General features: G+C 33.7%; 5 protein-coding genes across 9 annotated transcripts in view; 4 read left to right on the top strand and 1 right to left on the bottom strand.

Moving 5' to 3' along the window:
• The first annotated feature begins 35 nt into the window (after positions 1 to 35).
• RpL29 (ribosomal protein L29) lies at positions 36 to 917 on the top strand. 2 transcript variants are annotated; one of them, XM_033340486.2, is made up of 4 exons: positions 36 to 122; positions 347 to 401; positions 500 to 564; positions 743 to 917. In XM_033340486.2, the coding sequence occupies exons 2-4, from the start codon at positions 365 to 367 to the stop codon at positions 854 to 856; spliced, it is 216 nt and encodes a 71-aa protein (XP_033196377.1). In that variant the 5' UTR covers positions 36 to 122; positions 347 to 364; the 3' UTR covers positions 857 to 917. The 2 variants fall into 2 exon arrangements, with proteins under 2 accessions (XP_033196377.1, XP_033196388.1); XM_033340497.2 differs by having other exon boundaries at positions 51 to 118.
• Positions 918 to 1,201: 284 nt separating this feature from the next.
• Positions 1,202 to 2,532, top strand: Pmvk (Phosphomevalonate kinase). Of its 2 annotated transcripts, none has more exons than XM_076623830.1 (5): positions 1,202 to 1,359; positions 1,445 to 1,595; positions 1,698 to 1,903; positions 1,968 to 2,117; positions 2,205 to 2,532. In XM_076623830.1, exons 2-5 carry the CDS (start codon positions 1,465 to 1,467, stop codon positions 2,336 to 2,338), a joined length of 621 nt encoding a protein of 206 aa, XP_076479945.1. In that variant the 5' UTR covers positions 1,202 to 1,359; positions 1,445 to 1,464; the 3' UTR covers positions 2,339 to 2,532. The 2 variants fall into 2 exon arrangements, with proteins under 2 accessions (XP_076479945.1, XP_033196369.1); XM_033340478.2 differs by having other exon boundaries at positions 1,204 to 1,359; positions 2,217 to 2,532.
• Positions 2,533 to 2,668: 136 nt separating this feature from the next.
• On the top strand, positions 2,669 to 6,239 carry DCP2 (decapping mRNA 2). Its single transcript, XM_033340450.2, has 5 exons — positions 2,669 to 2,907; positions 3,019 to 3,666; positions 3,879 to 4,017; positions 4,102 to 4,396; positions 4,480 to 6,239. The coding sequence occupies exons 1-5, from the start codon at positions 2,861 to 2,863 to the stop codon at positions 4,731 to 4,733; spliced, it is 1,383 nt and encodes a 460-aa protein (XP_033196341.2). The 5' UTR covers positions 2,669 to 2,860; the 3' UTR covers positions 4,734 to 6,239.
• Ho (heme oxygenase) lies at positions 5,389 to 6,774 on the bottom strand. The gene is made up of 3 exons (XM_033340465.2): positions 6,473 to 6,774; positions 6,031 to 6,229; positions 5,389 to 5,855 (listed from the first exon to the last, which is right to left on the bottom strand). The coding sequence occupies exons 1-3, from the start codon at positions 6,573 to 6,575 to the stop codon at positions 5,414 to 5,416; spliced, it is 744 nt and encodes a 247-aa protein (XP_033196356.2). The 5' UTR covers positions 6,576 to 6,774; the 3' UTR covers positions 5,389 to 5,413.
• Positions 6,775 to 11,016: 4,242 nt separating this feature from the next.
• LOC117164806 (uncharacterized) overlaps positions 11,017 to 18,921 on the top strand; it is a 34,580-nt gene continuing 26,675 nt past the window's right edge. For 2 of the 3 annotated variants that reach the window (XM_076623897.1, XM_076623899.1), the window contains exons 1-3: positions 11,017 to 11,593; positions 12,086 to 12,296; positions 12,984 to 13,223. In XM_076623897.1, the coding sequence (XP_076480012.1) occupies positions 12,986 to 13,223 (238 nt within the window). In that variant the 5' untranslated portion in view covers positions 11,017 to 11,593; positions 12,086 to 12,296; positions 12,984 to 12,985. The remainder of the gene's footprint in view (positions 11,594 to 12,085; positions 12,297 to 12,983; positions 13,224 to 18,921) is intronic. The other variant, XM_076623898.1, reaches the window with a different exon arrangement.

Consider the following 18,921-nt stretch of genomic DNA (forward strand, 5'->3'; position numbering starts at 1 on the left):
AGGAAAAGAAATAGCGCAAGAGAAATATGTATATTTGGCGCTAGTGTCGTTCTCACACTACGAACCTGTCTCTTTTCACTTTAGACTTCCGCTTTCAAGCACGCGTGGAAGAACTCCCGTAGGTTTGTTATAAATTTATTATATCTAAATCATCTTCTATGTAAATGACATAACTATGTTATTATATTATTTTTTACAATTGAGTAAAAATACTTTGTATTAATTTCTCGTAGTCTTTTTTCCCAATTCATGACAGAATATAATCCTATTTTCAAAGAAACTCTTAACCTCAAAGGTTGTTTATGACATTTTATGTTGTAACTGATTAAAGCTATTATTTTTCTAGATTGATTAACAGAGAAAAATGGCAAAATCCAAGAATCATACCAATCATAATCAAAGTAAGTGTAAATAATTATGAAGCATGAAAAGTGAAATTCATTTATCTTAAAATGTAAAATAGGAAATGTAACATTACCTGGTTCTTTCTGGTTTGTAGATCGTAAAGCTCATCGTAATGGTATCAAAAAACCAAAACGTTACAGGCATGAATCTACGCTTGGTGTAAGATTTAAATTTATTAAATAATAATAATAGTTTTTTCTTTTTTAATCATAAACAGAATCTCTAATTGCTTGTTATGTTATCAAGAAATTCCTCTTGTGATTTTAAGATTTGTTTTATCGGTAACATCGTTTATATTAATCAAAATATAACTTCATGACATTTGACATTTTTTTAGATGGATTTAAAATTCTTGAGAAACCAACGCTTTGCGAAGAAGCACAATTTAAAACCCAAAGAACAATTGAAGAGGGCAGAGAAACGTAAGGCTCTTCGTGAAGCTAAAAAATAACTTTCCTGTATATATATATGATTTTATTGTAATAAAAAAAATTTAAAAACTATTAAACAAACATATTTCTCTGACTCGTAACTAATATACAGATAGATCCTAAATTCTATATAGTTGCGTGCGTCATTTAAAGCTTAAAGAACACAACGATTCCATCAGTCAATCTCCCAAGCTCTTCAATTAATACACTCCATTAATAAGAAGTTCCCCACTGTCTTTTTATATAATTCAAGCGAGCATTATACTCGTAGAGATTGCACCTTTTTGAAAATGTCCATTTGAATTTAACCTTTTGCACTCAAAGATTTTTTGCTATTGTTCTTTTTTTTTCGGATGTGCACTTTGATTTTGTGTTATACTTCCTAGAATTTAAATAAGTTTATCTATAAGTATGTTAATTTCTCATTTCGTATCAGTAGTTAGAAGTATTTGGGTGTTTAATAGAAGAAATCAGAAACATATTTGTTGTGTCAATAAGCATTGTGCATTTGTAATAAATATATGTAAGTTTATTTATATAAAGTAATAAATTTTGATATTTTGAACGAACAATTATGCGATCTTTTAATATTCAAATTTATACTTAAGTGAAGTAGTGCGATTTCAATATGGCGACTGACAATATTCCCGATGATCGTGAAATAAGCCATAAAGGAACATTCAAACCACAAATAATTTTATTATTCAGTGGTAAAAGAAAATCTGGGAAAGATTATATTACAAATGCTTTGCACGAAAGGTGATTAGCTTCTAGTCATAATAAAATAACTCAGAACAATATGATTGTGATAATAATAATAATATGTTAATTTAACATGTTGAATGATCTATTTGTTAATAGAATTGGACATGATAAGAGTGAAATTATAAGACTGTCTGGACCAATTAAGTTTCACTGGGCTAAATCTCTTGGTCTGGATATCGATCAACTTTTAGGAGATGGAAAATACAAAGAAAATTATCGCCTTGAAATGGCAAAATGGGGAGAAAACATCAGGAACAAAGATTATGGCTATTTTTGTCGTGCAGCTCTAGAAATGTATAACGGTACGAAATGATTTTATATTAAAAATTAATATTTTATACAATATCATATGCCAATTTGTTTTAGCATATAGCAAACCTATATGGATAGTAAGTGATACAAGAAGAAAAACTGATATACAATGGTTTATGGAAAATTTTAAAAATATATGTAAAATAATTCGCATTGAATCAGATGATTCAATTAGAAACAAACGTGGCTGGATGTTTACCCCAGGTAGGTAACAAAAATTAATTGTTGAACGAAACAATGGAAGTTTGATTATGATTATATTTGCATGTACTTACATTATTAACTATAAAGTATACTTTACAGGTATTGATGATTCAGAAACTGAATGTAATTTGGATGATGTAGATATATGGGATTTGAAAGTGATAAATAATAATGAGAGCATAGAATATATATTAGAGCAAATATTAAAACTAATTAATTAGTGAACCATATCACAAATGTATAAATTAACATTATGTACACATACATATATATATATGTATGTATGTATATACACTTGTAAAAAATGAATCTTTTTAAGTGATTTACAAAAAATAAAAGAGCAATACAAATTAATTGTATTCTTAGACGAGTTTGGAAATTAAATTGTAATTAAATAAATGTTGTTACGAATGGATATTCGAAATATTATTTATCATTAAACTTGTTAAATATTATATATTTGATTCTCAAATTTTGCGGATCATGTTCGCGTAATTTTGTAAACATGTTTTTATACGACCGTGGTATAGGAATGTCCAGAAAGGAGGTTAGATGGCATCATAGAGCGAATCAATTGAAAAAGAGAATGGAATGGTATGAAGTATAAATGAACTCGATTGAGGTAGTTTATGTTAACATTTGAAGTGTGATTATATACGATGATTGTGTGTGTACTTTGCGATTACAAAGTTTTATTATAAAAGAGAATATTGAAATTTCCTTTTGTATGATTAATTCCTGAAATGGTGGATCATTCAATACCATCCGACATACTCGACGATTTAAGCAGGTTAATTTTTACACTTAATTCTCAAAAAACATTTTTTTCATACCATTATTTAACTTCGTTCACATTGTTTCATCCTGTATTGAAAGTATTTTGGGATTTTGATATTTTCAGTCGATTTATTATCAACGTACCTGAAGAAGAGAGGAAAGATTTAGTTCGAATATGTTTTCAAATCGAATTAGCTCATTGGTTTTATTTGGATTTTTATTGTACAGATGAAAATCCAAAGTTGAGACCATGTAGCATGAGAGAATTTGCCACGCATATTTTTTTTCATATACCGTTTCTAAAACCTCATGTAGCTAACATAGATAGTATTCTTGAACAATGGCGTGATTATAAACAAAATGTTCCAACCTTTGGAGCGATTGTATTGAACGAAGATTTAACTAAAGTGTTACTTGTTCAAAGTTATTGGGCAAAAAGTAGTTGGAGTTTTCCTAAAGGCAAAGTTAATGAGGATGAAGATCCATCTCGTTGTGCTGTTCGAGAAGTTTTGGAAGAAACTGGTTTTGATATTTCAAATTTAATAGATGAAAATGAATACATTGAATCGGTAATAAATGAGCAATTGGTAAGATTGTACATAATATGTGGTGTACAAAAAGATACGAAATTTCAACCAAAAACAAGGAAAGAAATAAAAAATGTAGAATGGTTCTCTCTTGCTGATTTACCTAATAACAAGAAAGATATGACCCCAAAAGTAAAAACAGGAGTTGGTCCAAATGCATTTTTCATGGTTATTCCTTTTGTAAGGTAATAAATTATTTCAAAAGCCTAAAAGATAAAAGTTATTTTGACATGATGTATACATTATTATCTACTATCCTTTATATCATGATGTCATGTCCTTGTTCATATATACAACATTGTTAAAAAAGCAATTAGTTTAGATGTTAGAAAAGAATAAAAAGTATAATGAAGATGTGCTTCAAAAATTCTATTTTGCTATTATAATTTTTAAATAGGAGAATGAGACGTTGGATACAAGAGAAACATTTACGTGAGAAAAATGCAAACACTATACGAAGACACAGACACAAATCTCTGGGTGACGTTGACACTGTTCCAAAGAATAAACGGCAATTACTTCCTCATTCTGTTCAGGTAATTGAACTATCTGTTGCTTAATCGCCTATTTCTGTTAATGTCTTTGAAAATAATTTTAATGTAACTGTAAATTATTTCTAGAACGATATTCCGAGCTTCAAAGACGTTAAAAACTTTCGACAATGTAATACTTCACCAGCAAGGAATCGACGTAGCGTACATGATTGTAAAAATGTAAAAACAGCAGCGATCAAACGTAATCTATTCGGGGATCAGAATGAAGATGAAACGTCAGCCATACTCGCCAAACAATTAACCGACAGTCCACAAAATCAACAATCATATTCATTTTTAATGGATCCAGCTATCCAGTCTGTAAAATGCAATGAATTTAGTTATAAAGCTCAAGCTAAAGTTCTAACTATGGAATCGAAAGGTTTGGTGCTTAATACTGTAATTAGCGCTAGTTGTAAGCTTAAGAGATTGTGTAATATAATGAAGAATTTTATTGATTTACAGATCAAATATCCAGAGAATTTCGGAATGCAGAATTCCCCGATGGAAATTTAAAATCTTTATTATTTGGCAAAGCAGCAAATAAATTGCAAGCAGATTTAAAAACTATACCTTCTCCGTTTGTGCTAATGAAACACGACGCATCGCGTTTCTTCCCAATAGATCATGTAAAAGCCCAAAACCATTCTATGGAATATTATTCAATGACTTGGGCAAACTTTAAATTTGACAAACAAGCAATACTTGATTGTTTATAAAATTATTTTAAAATGATTTTAGAAGACATAGTCATACTCAGCAGGGTTATATCGCGATGGTTGTACATTTTTTGTGCATACATTTTTAGAATATTTATATAAGTTTAAATGATGATAGAGTGTACAAAGATTTATAATTAAATATGATTTTAAACATTTGTTTGAGATCACAAATGTTTCTCAGCATATTGGTTTTGGTGTTCAAACGATCTTGTCAGATATTATAACAGAGTACAAGGTATATACATCACTAGTTTTTAGTTATTAGATATTTAAGGACTTTTTTTGTTATTATATATCCAGCCTACTACTATAATGAAATGCAACAGAATATTAAATAAAAGTACGATAAAAGTACGCTTAGATATGTGATGAAATCAACGAAATAATATACATATACATGTGTTTACTTTCACTTGATAGGTACTTATTTTTTATGTAATAAAATATCTTGTATATTTCGCTTTAATTTAAATTAGTAAATTATGAAACTATCTCTGAAAGATGAACAGAGGGTATTTAATTTCTTTTATTTTATAACTAGATTGTTTCACCATAGTTGAGTATTTATATGTACACGTGTTGAACGCATGTTTAATAAGAGAGATATCTAAATCAAACTTAAAAACTATTCTTATATAAATAAAATAAAATCTACGTTTAAAACGGATATATATTTATCATACTTTCTTCAAAGATATAAAAAAGGCTAAAAGAAATATCATAACAGGGATAACAAAATACATCGTTTTTTTCACAAGGACAGTGCTTGTACCTTCTATACTTCTTATAATCTCATTATTTAATGCAAACACCGTTTTACTTTCTTCAATAAGTTTATTTTTTGTATCTTCGTCCAACGTTTCTGCGATATTATTCATAGTATCGCGCATATTTCGTTTAAGTTCATAAATGTTACTGTTTCCAAAGTCTGTAATATTGTTAACAATCGTTCGAGATCCTCTAAATGGCCAAATTTTTTGCATAACCTGTCTTTTTTTACGCAAAATAATCCCACCACTTAGAAGGCCCATGTACAGATGATAAATGTATGCAATCAGTAAAATGGGTTCCGTATTTTCGATTTCTTTTAAATGGTTCAAATATTTGGTAACACTATCCCTGGAAAAGATATTAAATATACACCAAATTTTAGATCGAGGATCTATCGATTTTGTCAATGATTCACGAATGCCTTTAAATATTTTCAGCGACCGATAGTAAATTAATTACATATTAATCTTTTTTGAAAGTACGTATGTACGTAGAAATATAAAAATAGTACAAAAGAATTTACCTAGGACTGTAATTTTTTGTCCATTCTTTCCCCAAATAAAATTCAAGATCATGTTCAAACGCCTCGGTACGACGAAGTTCGTCCTGTAAAAGTGATCCTACTTTTGTATGTTTGCACCTGATCATAGCAAGTTCCAAATATCGAAAAATTTCATAGAAAACCAGAAGACCATCAGCCCATACAGAATCCGCAAGAATACCTATTTAAAATCAGCGATATTTGTCATTTTTAATTTGATATCATTTGATTTTAAGTTTTATGTAATCTATCATTAGTTTATTGCACAATGATCTTAGAATAAATATTCATTGCATTGCTTAATAGAATTCATATAGGATTTATTGTTATATTATATTATATTACATGTCATTTCTATTAACCTATATGAAAAAATGAAAATTTAAATTTCACTGATACGTCAATTAAAAAGATTGTGCTTTACCAAACGCTAATTTTGCATTTACTAATGCGTCACTAATTGAATGAATTTCTCTAGTGGCTTTCTGCATTTTTTTACAAAATGTCTCTTTATCTTTGCTTGTCATTTTCGTGAGATCTATATGACTTTGTCACGGTACAGGAAAATGGATACAAATCTATCGTGCCATTTTATTCTTAATTCGTTCGTATTTAAGACGCTGTACAATTATAATATTATTAAATAATTAAAAACACTATTTCACGTCTAAGATTTACACAACACACGAACAGTACGACTAGTGTACAATCATATGATTGCACTAGCTGAAACTTACGGTTAAGCACAAGATGGCACTGTGTTCGTCGAAAAAGAAGAGGAAAACGCTATAGAACTATTAATCATTTGATATATTGATTACTTAGAAAAGATTGTTCAAAATTTTAAGTCCCTGTAGAATATTTTTCAATCGTTGGTAACATGAAAAAGATTTATGACAATTTCCAAATGCACAATATATTTAATTTTTGTCTCTGTAATAAATCATTTGAAATTGATTGAGGAGATGTATGTTTTTCTTTCTTTTTGTTTAATTCGTTTAATTGTATTTGCTTTGGTAATTTTTAATTTCCCGTGTTTGCTCTATTTCGTTTGTTAACTGTTCAGCACAGGTAACATTATATTATCATTATCGTGGAGATTATGAAAGAGAAATTTATTTCAATAAAATGCAGGTATTCAGTATTTTACAATCGTTTTTTCATGTTTGTGCCTTTCTCCTAGTTCATTATGTATATCTGGTAAATTATTGGGATGTTTATACTTTTATTATATGTTATATGCTTCAGTGTTGCTAAACGGAACATTTATGGAAAGAAAAGGAAAATGTAAAACGGGAGAAGAATGAGAATATTAGTATGTAGTTTTTATAGAAGTAGTAACTTATCTCTATATGAAAGACAATAAATTTGTCAAATAGGAAATGAAACAAGTGGACGATTAAAAATGTTATGATGGCACAAGCGTACTGTTTGCAGTAGTTGGCAGTTTTCTCTGCAGATACGTGGATTTTCTATGGCATTGGTATACGCTCTGTGTATATTGTAAGTGGCTGCGGTATTCGGCTAGTCAGATCGATGAGACGCCGTCGTCGTGGCGCCTCGTGAACGCCCTGCCCTGCTGTCTTGGCTAAACTTGCGCTTTTGGGATCACTTATCTTTCTCATATATTTTTATATAATATTGACAGACATTGCTAAACAATGATAATTACCTTTTGTAAACTGTCCAACACTTTTGGATAACGAGAACGAAGCCAGTTATGTAATTCTGTTAATTACTAGTCGTTAATCTTCAATCAGCATATGAAAAATGTAATTATAATTGTATCGGAGAGTATAAAGAAAGCGTCGTAATATCTTAATGGCAGTAAGTTGGCACCTTTGTTTGATTTAAGCAGAACGCAAGAAGTAGGAAGTTAAAGTAGGAATCTATTAATGTTTCTTATGCAGACGATACAAGAGGTAGACGTGCTTTATCGCAGGAGAAAAATTTGAAATCTTTAAAAGGAGGCCATCGACGTTATAGCTGCTGAATATACCGCGTTACAGACTGTAATGTAGAAGATGCCAAGTGTAAAATAATTCGAACGATGTAATAATGATGCTGATGCAAATGCTAAGGTACCTGCAATTAATAAGCACAAGCGCACGTATACATATCTTCGTATTACTGAACGGTTTCTGAACGGAGCAGATTAGTGGTTTAATACGCTTCGCCAGGTTTTTAGTCACGGACTCTTTAATTAGTATTTTAATTACCGTAGAATCGAGTAGAAATTTTACGTATGCATCTCAATACGCGATGGTACTTTCAAACGTACGTTCTTTACTTTTTCGTTATTCTGCCCCACTAAATTGCTCATTCTTTGATACATATGTTCAGATTGAATTGCATTTGTAGTCGAATATATCATTAAACACTTTCATTTAGAAAATTTTTTTAGATATTATGTTTGTTAAATACGAACGGTTTGAAGAGTGGAAGGTGAAATAATTTTAATTGATTTACATATATCTATGTCGTTAGAGTAGATATCGTAAATTGAATCGTATCTACGTTTCATGCGCGTCGAAACGTCACATGTGTCGTCGCGATGTCTCGCGTGTGAACGCATTTACCTACGTCACTGACATGGTGGGACGTAGAATAAGTGCGGAACGTAGGGCGCATCGTCATTACGACAAGAGACAGTATCCGACTTGAAGAGATGCTATATTTTGGTTTCTGATATTCTCAACACGGTTAGTAAGGGATGCCGCTCAATACTAGCGCCGCGCACTATGGCCAGCACTGTAAAACTTCTGACTTGTACCCTGATCACGTTCGAATTCTATTCGAAATTATATTTTGACATGAAAATAGCATGAAAATTAGGGACAGTTAATGAGAAGAGAAAATAACAATGTTCTACTATTACTTTGAAATACTAAATATATCATATATAATTCTTCTTAATAACACATTGTGCAACTATTTTTTTTACAAATGGAATATACACGTTATATTTTATATTTATGTATAGGTGCATGTGTACGTGTGTATATATATATATATATATATATATATATATATATACTTTTTATAGTTATATATTCAGTAATGTGAGGAAACAAAGAATAGTAAGAAATTAATAGATAAATATTTCTTAACTAAAACCAGAACGAGAAAAATTTGAATAGATAGAAAGGATATAGATAATTATGAAATACTGATGTTTTTGAAAAAATTGGAAGAGAAATATACCATCAATCGGGTACGATATTTCATAGATACAGGGTTGAAGATTGTGAGATGCAATGCGGCAATCGAAGACGGCCAACGAATCGATATATCGACCGTGCGATCAACAAACATTTTAATTGATGACATTATTTCTTTTCTTTACGATCCTCCTCGTTTTAGTAGATTCAAAATTACTGAACAATAAATATAAATAATTATTCATCTGCAAACCAATAAAATTATAAATATTATCAAATAATTATATATGTTTCGATTATTAGGAAGTTTACGAATTTTTAAAAGTTTGGCAACCAAATAAATTTAACTGACCAAATAACAGAGGTCACATCTGCAGTTGTAGCTATATGCATTCATATACGTATATGTCTGTAGCGGCTTCATTACGTAATTGATAATACAACTGCTCGTAAAATATTTCTTATTTTTAAAAATATATTTTTGGGGGCTTTATCTGAATGTTCAATCGAGCATTTTTCCATTTTATATCGAAACCATTATTTGTCCCATCCACGGAAGTCTGCTACTTTTTTCGATAAAAAATTAATAGAAAATGGAAATAAATGTACATATGTAGTGAAGGAATTTTAACTATTTTAAGCTCTATGTTTTGTTCGAAAAAGGAATCGAGAAAAAAGTTAGAGAAAGGTATTAGTGATATAGAATGGACGACGAAGTAAAGCGATAAGAATTACGGGAACAGATCCTCCCTGCAGTGCGACAAATAGTATACCTACATATGTGGCCCACTCATCAGACGTGACATGTTATAGTTATTTTGGCATCATTATATGTTTGTTTTAGAGAATAATAAGTATAAATTACGGTCATACATAGTAATTACATGCTGGTGAAGATGTGCCAATTTCACACATGCAGTATCTAGTTTAATTTGAATATCTTCTAACAAGAATAAAGGTCAATATTATGCCTAAACTTGCGTGAGACTTAAAGTGTGGTAACAATAATTTCCCACTGATAATTTGAGGAAGTAATATATTCAAAAACCTCAATACATGTCAACATTTTAAAGAATAAAATACGAACTCTGAATATTCATGGTACTTCTAATCATCGTTACTCATTTTAACAAGCGTTTCGACGTAATTATTGCCACGAACGTAAATAACGAATGAGAAACGGTTCCTTAATTTCCCACGGCATGCCGGCCGGCGCAATGGCAGACATATGTATCGCGTGCTTCTTAGCCAGTCATTATTTTACCACGTAACATTTTCCCTTAAATAACCGCACCCGGTACTGCAGAGTATGACCAACGTTGACCTCCAAGTCTCGGTGATACTTTCCCAGTTTTCTCTGTTTTCCGGTGCCGGAGTCCTTTCCCTCGGTACCGGCATTTTCCGACGTCGTGCCGGCCGGCTTGCCGGTCGTGTCAGTCAGTCACACACATACAGATATACACATATGGCCACACACACGTGCAAACGTGTAACTAAAGTGGTACGATGTCGTACCCCTGGCTATTCGAGTATGTAATACAAAGTCTGTGCATGTATATAGCATGGTCCCCGTTATACACCTAAATGGGCCTACATTGCGACGTTTCCGATGCCGTGGAGATGTTGCGTCCGTGTGTATGTCGGTGAAAACCGAATGACTAGACGTTACGGGCAGTCTGAACTGCGCGAACCTAAAGCAACCGAGCCAGTGCGCATCGCTAGTGGGGATACCGGAACGATCCTTGGAGAGGGGGTGTCTTTGCATGGTAGCGGCAAAGGGTATCGCAGTCTGTTAGAGAGCCGGCAGCCCGCAACGCGAGAGTTGCTGCCGAGTCAATTCGAGTTTGAAATATCGTTTGATTGAAACAGACAGAGAGAAGAGACATTTCGTGAATTCGTAGTAAAGAAACTCGGAAACGACGGAATCGTTGTTAACCCCGTCCCTAGATAAAGAAGGGACAGGCATCATCTCGTATTCGTTCCGATCTACGTTTAGTGTCGCTGTGTCCTACAACGGTTCTCTCACGCCACCCTCTTTGCCACCGTATTCGCGAACTACTCGGTCTCCTGTCGCTCTCCATTTGCCCCTCTTTTGCTAACCTATCTCTCCCTTTCTCTTTTCTCTATCTCTTTCTTTCTATCTTTCTCTCTCTTTCTCTCTCTATATCTCTCGGTCTTTAAACGCAACATCGAATACGAAAGAAACGGAGAAATTAAAGCGTTCACACGAAGAAGTAGCCTGTTAAGATAACAGACTGTTTTCGATTGCTTCTCTGACGGATATTATTCACGTTGTTTTCTACGTGGAAAGAATACCGTTCCTGGATTGTACATATATCGAAAGATCGAACAATTAAAACTGGATAATCGTGTCACGTAACGAGGTAAGCTGGTAAAACATATTATTAGAAGATTCTCGGTGTGAGCGTTAATTAGTTGATAAACGAGAACGGTAGGGATTTGAATTTCACGAAACTTTTAATAACATTCTGGTGAACTATGTATAGATTTTATCGGCCGGCTAGGTGGATTGCGGGAGGGGTTGTTACTAAGGGGTAGACTGCAGTGCCGATACTCGCTTGTCCGGTTGACACTCTTATACCAATGTCGCGGTGTAAAGTGTTGTATATCGTGCGGGGAATGACAACATGACACGAGGTGTTTTATTTTTTTCTTTATTTTTTTCTACCAAATGTATTAATAACGACAAATGAAAAATGTTATCATTTTTATCACTACTCACCGGATTTTTAAGTCCAGTCCGTGATTTTCCGAATTTACAGCCTCTTATTATTTCTCGCTATTTTTCGATGAAATAGAATTTTTTTTATTAAAATTCATCATTAAGAATAGGTGTTTAATGCCCTGTTTTGTAGTTAGCTAGCCCGAATTTGGATCAATGATCTAATGTTGTACGGAGAAGCTCGGATCCTGCGCATTCGGCGATAGGACATAGCCCTACCGCTTTTCAGGAAAAGGGTCGTGCAAATCCTGCGCAATACTTAACGCCAACACTGTCCGCATGAAATTGCGGTGTGACGACGCGGTGACCTTTTCATAAAATCTCTTCGAAATTTTGTTGCCTCGGTAAGATTTCGTTCTAAAATGTGCATTCACGTTTGCACGAATCTCGATGGATATCTCGATCGCATTTTTATTCTCTTTCTTCTCGCGTAGTGAAATAATTTGTGTTAAATGAAAAAAAATCTTTAAAGTGATCATACTTTGCGTGAAAACATTTTTATTAGCATGCTCATGTTTCGACTGTATATAATTGGGGATACAGGTAGAAGTAAAATCATCGTAAGAATCGAATATATAAAGAGGGACAAATTGCAACCTTGCAGTTACCTGGCAACGATCAATTTGACATTTTCTTTTTTTTTTCATTTAAAGCTTTTTACGTTTGTATATATATACATCGTATACGAAATGCACGTATGGTGTTAAACTGGCGATCATCAATCATCGTATAGCTGCCAAACATAAAAGTAGTATAACAGTAGTATGGGTCAGCTCTAGTATGATGTCATATATCGGATGTCATCATATCTGACAACTGTTAGCGAAAGCGACAGCCAATCGGTTTGTAGATAAATCGCGAATTATACATAGGAGATTTTATCCGGCTAACGTGTTTAATCGACAAACTTTCCTCGAAGAGACATTTAAGAGATAAAAACTATTCTTTATTCGGATCTAGCAATTGCAATTAGTAATGGCGAAGAATAAGCTTCCTTCTTACCTAATTTAGTTGGTTCGCCTCTGTTTCAGCAATGAGTACCACGGATCCTACTGGAGAGGGCGGAGGGGGAGGGGCAACGACTACGATATCACCAAACATTGAACAGAATGTATCTCCGATTATACCGGTGACCGGTAGTGCGGTGCAACCAGGCTCTCAACAACAGCATCCACCACCGTCACCACTAAGTGGTTGTTACCTTCTCGTTGTGCTTCCAGAGCCTCATACCACGCAGCATAAAGATCTCATCTTAAATCGTCTCGCAAAAGGTAAGTACAATTCGATTAAAGCGATAATCAATGTAATATAATACGATGTCCATTGAGAAATCGTCTTTAAGATTTATAACATCCAAATGCATGCCTGATAGCAATTTTAAAATCAGTTAACAAATAAAAATCGAAATACGCTCGGTTAAACGCTTCCGCGGCTTTAGATTCTTTTTTTTTTTCTTCCTCTTTATTTTCGTTCTAATCTAGATAAGAATAGCGTCAATGTAGAATATTGTTTTATCAATAAAAAGCACATAATGTCGTTGATAGATGAGAGAGTATTGTTAAAGTATTTAAAGTGTATGGTTGAGATTCTGATAACAATTATGATTTCATATACATATTTCGTGGTATTAGTTCCGCACATGAACCCAGGCGCTAACGGTTCTTCTTCGCTGTGCGTATTCCTTCCGATTTATCGGACAAGCTTACCCAACAACTTTATCCAGGTCCCCCTTGTTGCTAGGCGGAGTTTGAGCGGACGTTGGTTAGTAAGGAAATCGAATGGTACCTCTATACGTCATTAACTGTTGGTTGTCAACCTTTAAGAAGCGATAGGAGTCCTATGGTTCTCCAAATTTCGCGATTAATAGTTTAATTGCTAACCCATTTTCCTACTATTCGAGTGAACTCCGACTTTACGGTTTAGTTCGTGCTTATATACGATTAAGACACGCTTAGCCACGAATTACTTTCTACTTTTAATTTTATTTTATCAATACATCGTGGTATAAATATTATTTACAAAATTTGACAAACGTGGTCACTGATTTATCTTCAACTTATTCTAGAAAGTTCAGAACGCCTTTCCGTTTCCTTATACAATTTCAATGCAAAATTGAAATCTATCGTGCAAATTTTCATCAATGGAACGAAAAATTACAAATATATATATACATATATATGCATGCATATGCGTGAAAAATGTTGGTAACATTATAAAACGTTTCATGCATGTCTCGCGTGTACGAAACAGGTCATATATGGTTGATTGAACGACAAGATTGTTCCTTAACGGAAGTGAAATTCAGTTCGAGCATTCGACTATCAAAAATTATCAAGAATGTGGAAAAGACACGGAGAAACGCGTAGGAAACGTTGATTAAGAAATGGGGCGTGAAGGAGTCAAGGCACTAAAGGAAAGATTCATTACGACGGGAAATAAAAGTAGGAAGAAGCGAATGGTAGAAAGAAAATAGTGGATGAAGGGAAAAATCTGTATTTGTGAGTTTGATGCGGCATGCGCATGTTAGACCAGCCTACGGCCACATCCCCGCAGTCACCAGAACTTGGATCAATAATCCATCTACACAGTATATAACGAAAATCGTCGCTAAACTATAATGACAATTTTTTCAAATCATTTTGAGATGTAATTCAACGAACAATGGTTGCTTGTATGTTGCATACGGACGTATACAGAAGCAAAGACAGGGAATGAAAATTGGGCTGAAACGAGTGCACGCGATGCGTTGATTTCTGAAAAGAGTTGCTAGAAAATTAGCAAATCAGATAAGTAGATAAAACAGATTGAAATTGTTTGGAACAGTGTAAGCGTTTTAATTGTTAGTTGAAGATCATTTTCGCACGCGAGATGATCATTATTATTCATTACGTTAAAAAAGATTACAGGTCAGAAAGAATCAGAAATAAGTACTGCCGTGTTGTTACGATAACAGAGGGTATAATTTGAACACGAGCTAGAAATTTATATAATTCTTGGAAGATTCCGAGTATAAGAAAGGTATAGCTTGTTCGATAGAGCATCCGATCAAATATCTTGGAATTCTAAGTAGATTTCTTCGATTACAACCAGAATTCTTGTACCTTCTATACGTGAGTTCGTATGGGTAATTTCGTATGCAATGGGTATGGTATACGCGTTAGCAAGTTTCATGTGAGTCATGGGTTGCCCGTGTAGAGCGTAGACGCATCACAGGAAGGATTGGTAGAGCGGAAAGAAGGCGAGACATGAATTCATTCATCTGCTTATTTCGAAGAACCTAAATGTAATGCTGACTCGTCCACTATTTTTGACAATGTTATTGTGCCTCGTTCTCGATATACATGACCGGAGTTACGAATAAAAAAACGAGAATAAACTTGACATACTGATAACGTAGTCGAGTTTTAAATTAAATTTTGCCGAAAGTACATAGAGAAGAACGTGACTATATTAATACTCAGCAAATACGATGATTTGTTATAAAAACTTATATAGAAAAAGATATGAATACTTGAAAAACAGTATTAATAGAATATTCGCGTGATATCTTGATTTATGAATCGTGTATCTGCTTTAGAAACTGATAATTTTTTATGGAGTATGCGAATCGTCGTACGTGAACATTTGCGTGAGTTAATACATGGTAATATGCTCGTAAAAGATTAATGTGATAATGCATATACAAATACATGTACGCGCGTATATTTACAGATATTGTACGAGTAACCACACATACGTAAGATAGGAAGGCATACTTGTCGGTATGAATCATGATTGAGGACGTGGGGAGCATCGCGAAAGTTGGAGTTATTCGATGCTTGTAATATCCGGAAGAACTTGCGCATAGAGGGTTCCGTTCAATCAAATGGCGAAATTTGCATACGTGCTTTTCCAACCGCATTACGCTGTTTATCCAATTACAAGGAACGAAGCACGTACATGCACCTGTACTCACATATGGTGAACTGAAAATCAAAGTGGTGTGAATCGAGTTTCTAGAATCTCAAATTAATAACATATTTCAATTTTTATACGGTGGTTAGAAAATGTATTTGCTATATACCGTGGTATTTATTATAGCATTTGCATATTAATAATTAGTACCAGGTATATCAAAACTTTGTGTAATTCAATAATATTTTCATATTATTAGAAAGGTACTATCCGAGAAGCATTCAGTGTCAAATATAACAATCGGAAAATAAGGGAACGTGCATAGACTTTTTATAGCCAGCGTGTGTCATCCATCTAGTTTCATAGTTAATTTAGGTACAACTTCATCCGTTACTTTCTAAGAATATAATGAATTTCTTATGATAATAAACGTAGAACGCTATTTTATGAAGCATAACAGCGAACTGACTCGCACCGCTATGATTCTTGAGCCAGATGTGGTTCGGCCAGACATTCAGGCGTCTGTAGGCGCGTGATCTTTTACTGTTTTCACCGTGGCGACAATTTTTATTTTAGTGAAATATTCACGGTTTCTCCAAACAATTAAACCGACACTCTAACGTCGAGTTATTCGGAAGAGAGAGCATTCGATTTCGCGTAACACAGCGCGTATTGTCGACAGCGTAATAAAAGATCTATCGAACATCGAAAGGAATCGAAGCATTGATTTCTCAAGAATATTTGCGACAGTCGATGCAAACGTCGAAGCAAGATGCTATTTAGCCAATTTCCAGAAAACTTTTTCAGAAGACTCTTACAATTTCGTCGTACGCGCAACTGAATATAGTGTGTCTAATTTTATCACGGCATTCGCTAGTGATTTGCTCTCTGGTGCATCGTGCTTTCCGAGTCGTGAAACTCTGTTTCTCGATTACCTCGTTCTTGAACCTGACCCTTACACCAAATAGCATACTTAGCATCGATATTCGTCCAGTTATAATATAAAAATATTTTTTCGCATGCTCGTACTTTCTCCTTCTTTTCCCTTCGTTCCTTTGTTCCGTTTCGAGTGCTTCTTATCGTCAACGAGGACGCTAACGATATGCAACGATGCAACTGCATAAAGAGATTTTTATTTTCAGACTTCTATATATAATTCTCTACCTTCTTTTACTTTCTCTTATCGCATATTTCTGTCACATTATACACAATATTATAACTGCAATACTATGTATTATCTCATATATCCTATCTATGCTTTTTTTTTTTATAAAACTTTATTCGTCGCAACGATTACCTTACGCACACAACACGCGTATCGCTGTAACGATTCTAACTAAAATTTCTTCGCTAAAAGCGCATACGCTGCTGCGATCCAACGATATCCGAAAGTACAAATACGTTTGAATATTATTATCATATATGGAATGTTCTTTATCCAAGCGAAAGGATACTCATCGATGGTCTTCGATAAGTATTTAGTTGTTCGTTAAGCGTTATCGGACAATATCGAAACGCAAGAAATAAATCTCGGTCTCATCTTTAACAAATCCTTGGAGCAGGTCTTCGCCCTTCTCTTAAAAATATAAATAGCCGCGGTCGGGCTAAGTCGATCTCTGTGCTATTCCATCATGTTCGTGTATGTTCAAATATTGGTTACTAGTTAATCGGTAAGTTTGCACATAGGCTGCTGTTAAATTTATCGAACTACGCCAAGATTTATTACATACATACGTAATTTGTTTATTTCGTCTCAAGTATAATAACACGATGGTATGTAACAAATATTATTATTCCATCTTTTGTATTATTTGCGCTAAACTCGATCGAATGGCTAAACGTTTATAGTCGTATTTAATCAAAGAAGCGACGAAAAATGACACTTACGATTGAAACAGGTTACAACAACAGCTCTCTATCGACCTCGTTCGATATTTTATTCGCCTCGCGAGATCAATCAAGAATGATGTCAGCACTTTTCGAAGAAACTTTTTGACCCTGTTAGACGACAAAAGCTTCTACGTTATATTCTTCGTGAAGATCCATCCTGTCTTACTGCATACGATGTATCGCGAAAAGAATATTTCCACATTTCGACGCTCTTTAACGACGTAAATGTTATTAACGAATAATTATACAGACGTTTCTCGTGACATCGAATTCGCGTTCATGTCGGAGACGTACGAATTTCGAGAACGGTAAGTTGCACGAAGGATAACGGAAAACCACGTCTAAACATAGTTGAGGCAACTCCTAACATTCTTAGCGTCCGTCGTCAGGCAGGAAGAGACGAGAAAAGGAAGAAAACTTATCAAAATAGAAAAAGAAAAAAGAAATACACGAGAAAGGAGGAAAAATGGAAGGGAATTAAATAGAAATCGAGAAACGAGATAGCGGCGAATGTTTAAGATTCTGAGAGATACTGCGAGAGGGGTAAATGCTCGAACGAAGAAAGCCATGATTCTGTCTATATTTAACTGTATCTTTCACTGATACTGTTTTTAAGTAGAACATGTCTACGACCTATCAACGCGAGATGCATCAGACGATTTTCTCCAGAGAAAGAAACGCTACTGTTACTAAATATTCAAGCCATTCCACTCCTATTTTATCGGCATTTATTTTTCTAAATTCATAGAAAAGTCTCGCGATTGCTGGAATTCAATGGCTGAATTCAATGCGTTCTATCTTCTACAATTTTATTTGCTTTATCGCATTTGTAATATTTGCATATTGTAAACGATTTTCGATCGTACGTTCGATAATAATTAAATTGTACTAAATATATTACCACACAGATATTAGTAATTAGTACTAAATAGATTAATACGTGTATATTAATCTATTTAGTACTAATTACTAGCACACACATATATATATAGATGTATGTATATCGTAAAGAAAATGTAGAGGGTTCGTCACGCATTAAAAGGCACGACCCCCGACGCACGGCTTCTCTTGTATCATCGTCAGGGCTTCCGATCAATTTGACATAGAGAATTTGCTGGTTCTGTGGTTCAACTTGACAAGTTAAGCGATTCGAAGGAATTATAGTTATATACGGTTATCGCATAT

Source organism: Bombus vancouverensis, chromosome 13 (genome assembly GCF_051014615.1).
Source record: "Bombus vancouverensis nearcticus chromosome 13, iyBomVanc1_principal, whole genome shotgun sequence".
NCBI lineage: Eukaryota > Metazoa > Arthropoda > Insecta > Hymenoptera > Apidae > Bombus > Bombus vancouverensis.

Excerpts from the sequence above, each read along its gene's own strand:
- DCP2 (XM_033340450.2), top strand. The coding sequence starts at position 2,861 with ATGGTGGATCATTCAATACCATCCGACATACTCGACGATTTAAGCAG. Across the intron at positions 2,908-3,018 it reads ATACTCGACGATTTAAGCAG|TCGATTTATTATCAACGTAC; the intron begins GTTAATTTTTAC and ends TGATATTTTCAG. Across the intron at positions 4,397-4,479 it reads TCTAACTATGGAATCGAAAG|ATCAAATATCCAGAGAATTT; the intron begins GTTTGGTGCTTA and ends ATTGATTTACAG.
- RpL29 (XM_033340486.2), top strand. The coding sequence starts at position 365 with ATGGCAAAATCCAAGAATCATACCAATCATAATCAAA. Across the intron at positions 402-499 it reads TCATACCAATCATAATCAAA|ATCGTAAAGCTCATCGTAAT; the intron begins GTAAGTGTAAAT and ends TCTGGTTTGTAG. Across the intron at positions 565-742 it reads GGCATGAATCTACGCTTGGT|ATGGATTTAAAATTCTTGAG; the intron begins GTAAGATTTAAA and ends ACATTTTTTTAG.
- Pmvk (XM_076623830.1), top strand. The coding sequence starts at position 1,465 with ATGGCGACTGACAATATTCCCGATGATCGTGAAATAAGCCATAAAGGA. Across the intron at positions 1,596-1,697 it reads ACAAATGCTTTGCACGAAAG|AATTGGACATGATAAGAGTG; the intron begins GTGATTAGCTTC and ends ATTTGTTAATAG. Across the intron at positions 2,118-2,204 it reads TGGCTGGATGTTTACCCCAG|TATACTTTACAGGTATTGAT; the intron begins GTAGGTAACAAA and ends TTAACTATAAAG.
- Ho (XM_033340465.2), bottom strand. The coding sequence starts at position 6,575 with ATGACAAGCAAAGATAAAGAGACATTTTGTAAAAAAATGCAGAAAGCC. Across the intron at positions 6,230-6,472 it reads AAATGCAAAATTAGCGTTTG|GTATTCTTGCGGATTCTGTA; the intron begins GTAAAGCACAAT and ends GATTTTAAATAG. Across the intron at positions 5,856-6,030 it reads ACAAAAAATTACAGTCCTAG|GGATAGTGTTACCAAATATT; the intron begins GTAAATTCTTTT and ends TATCTTTTCCAG.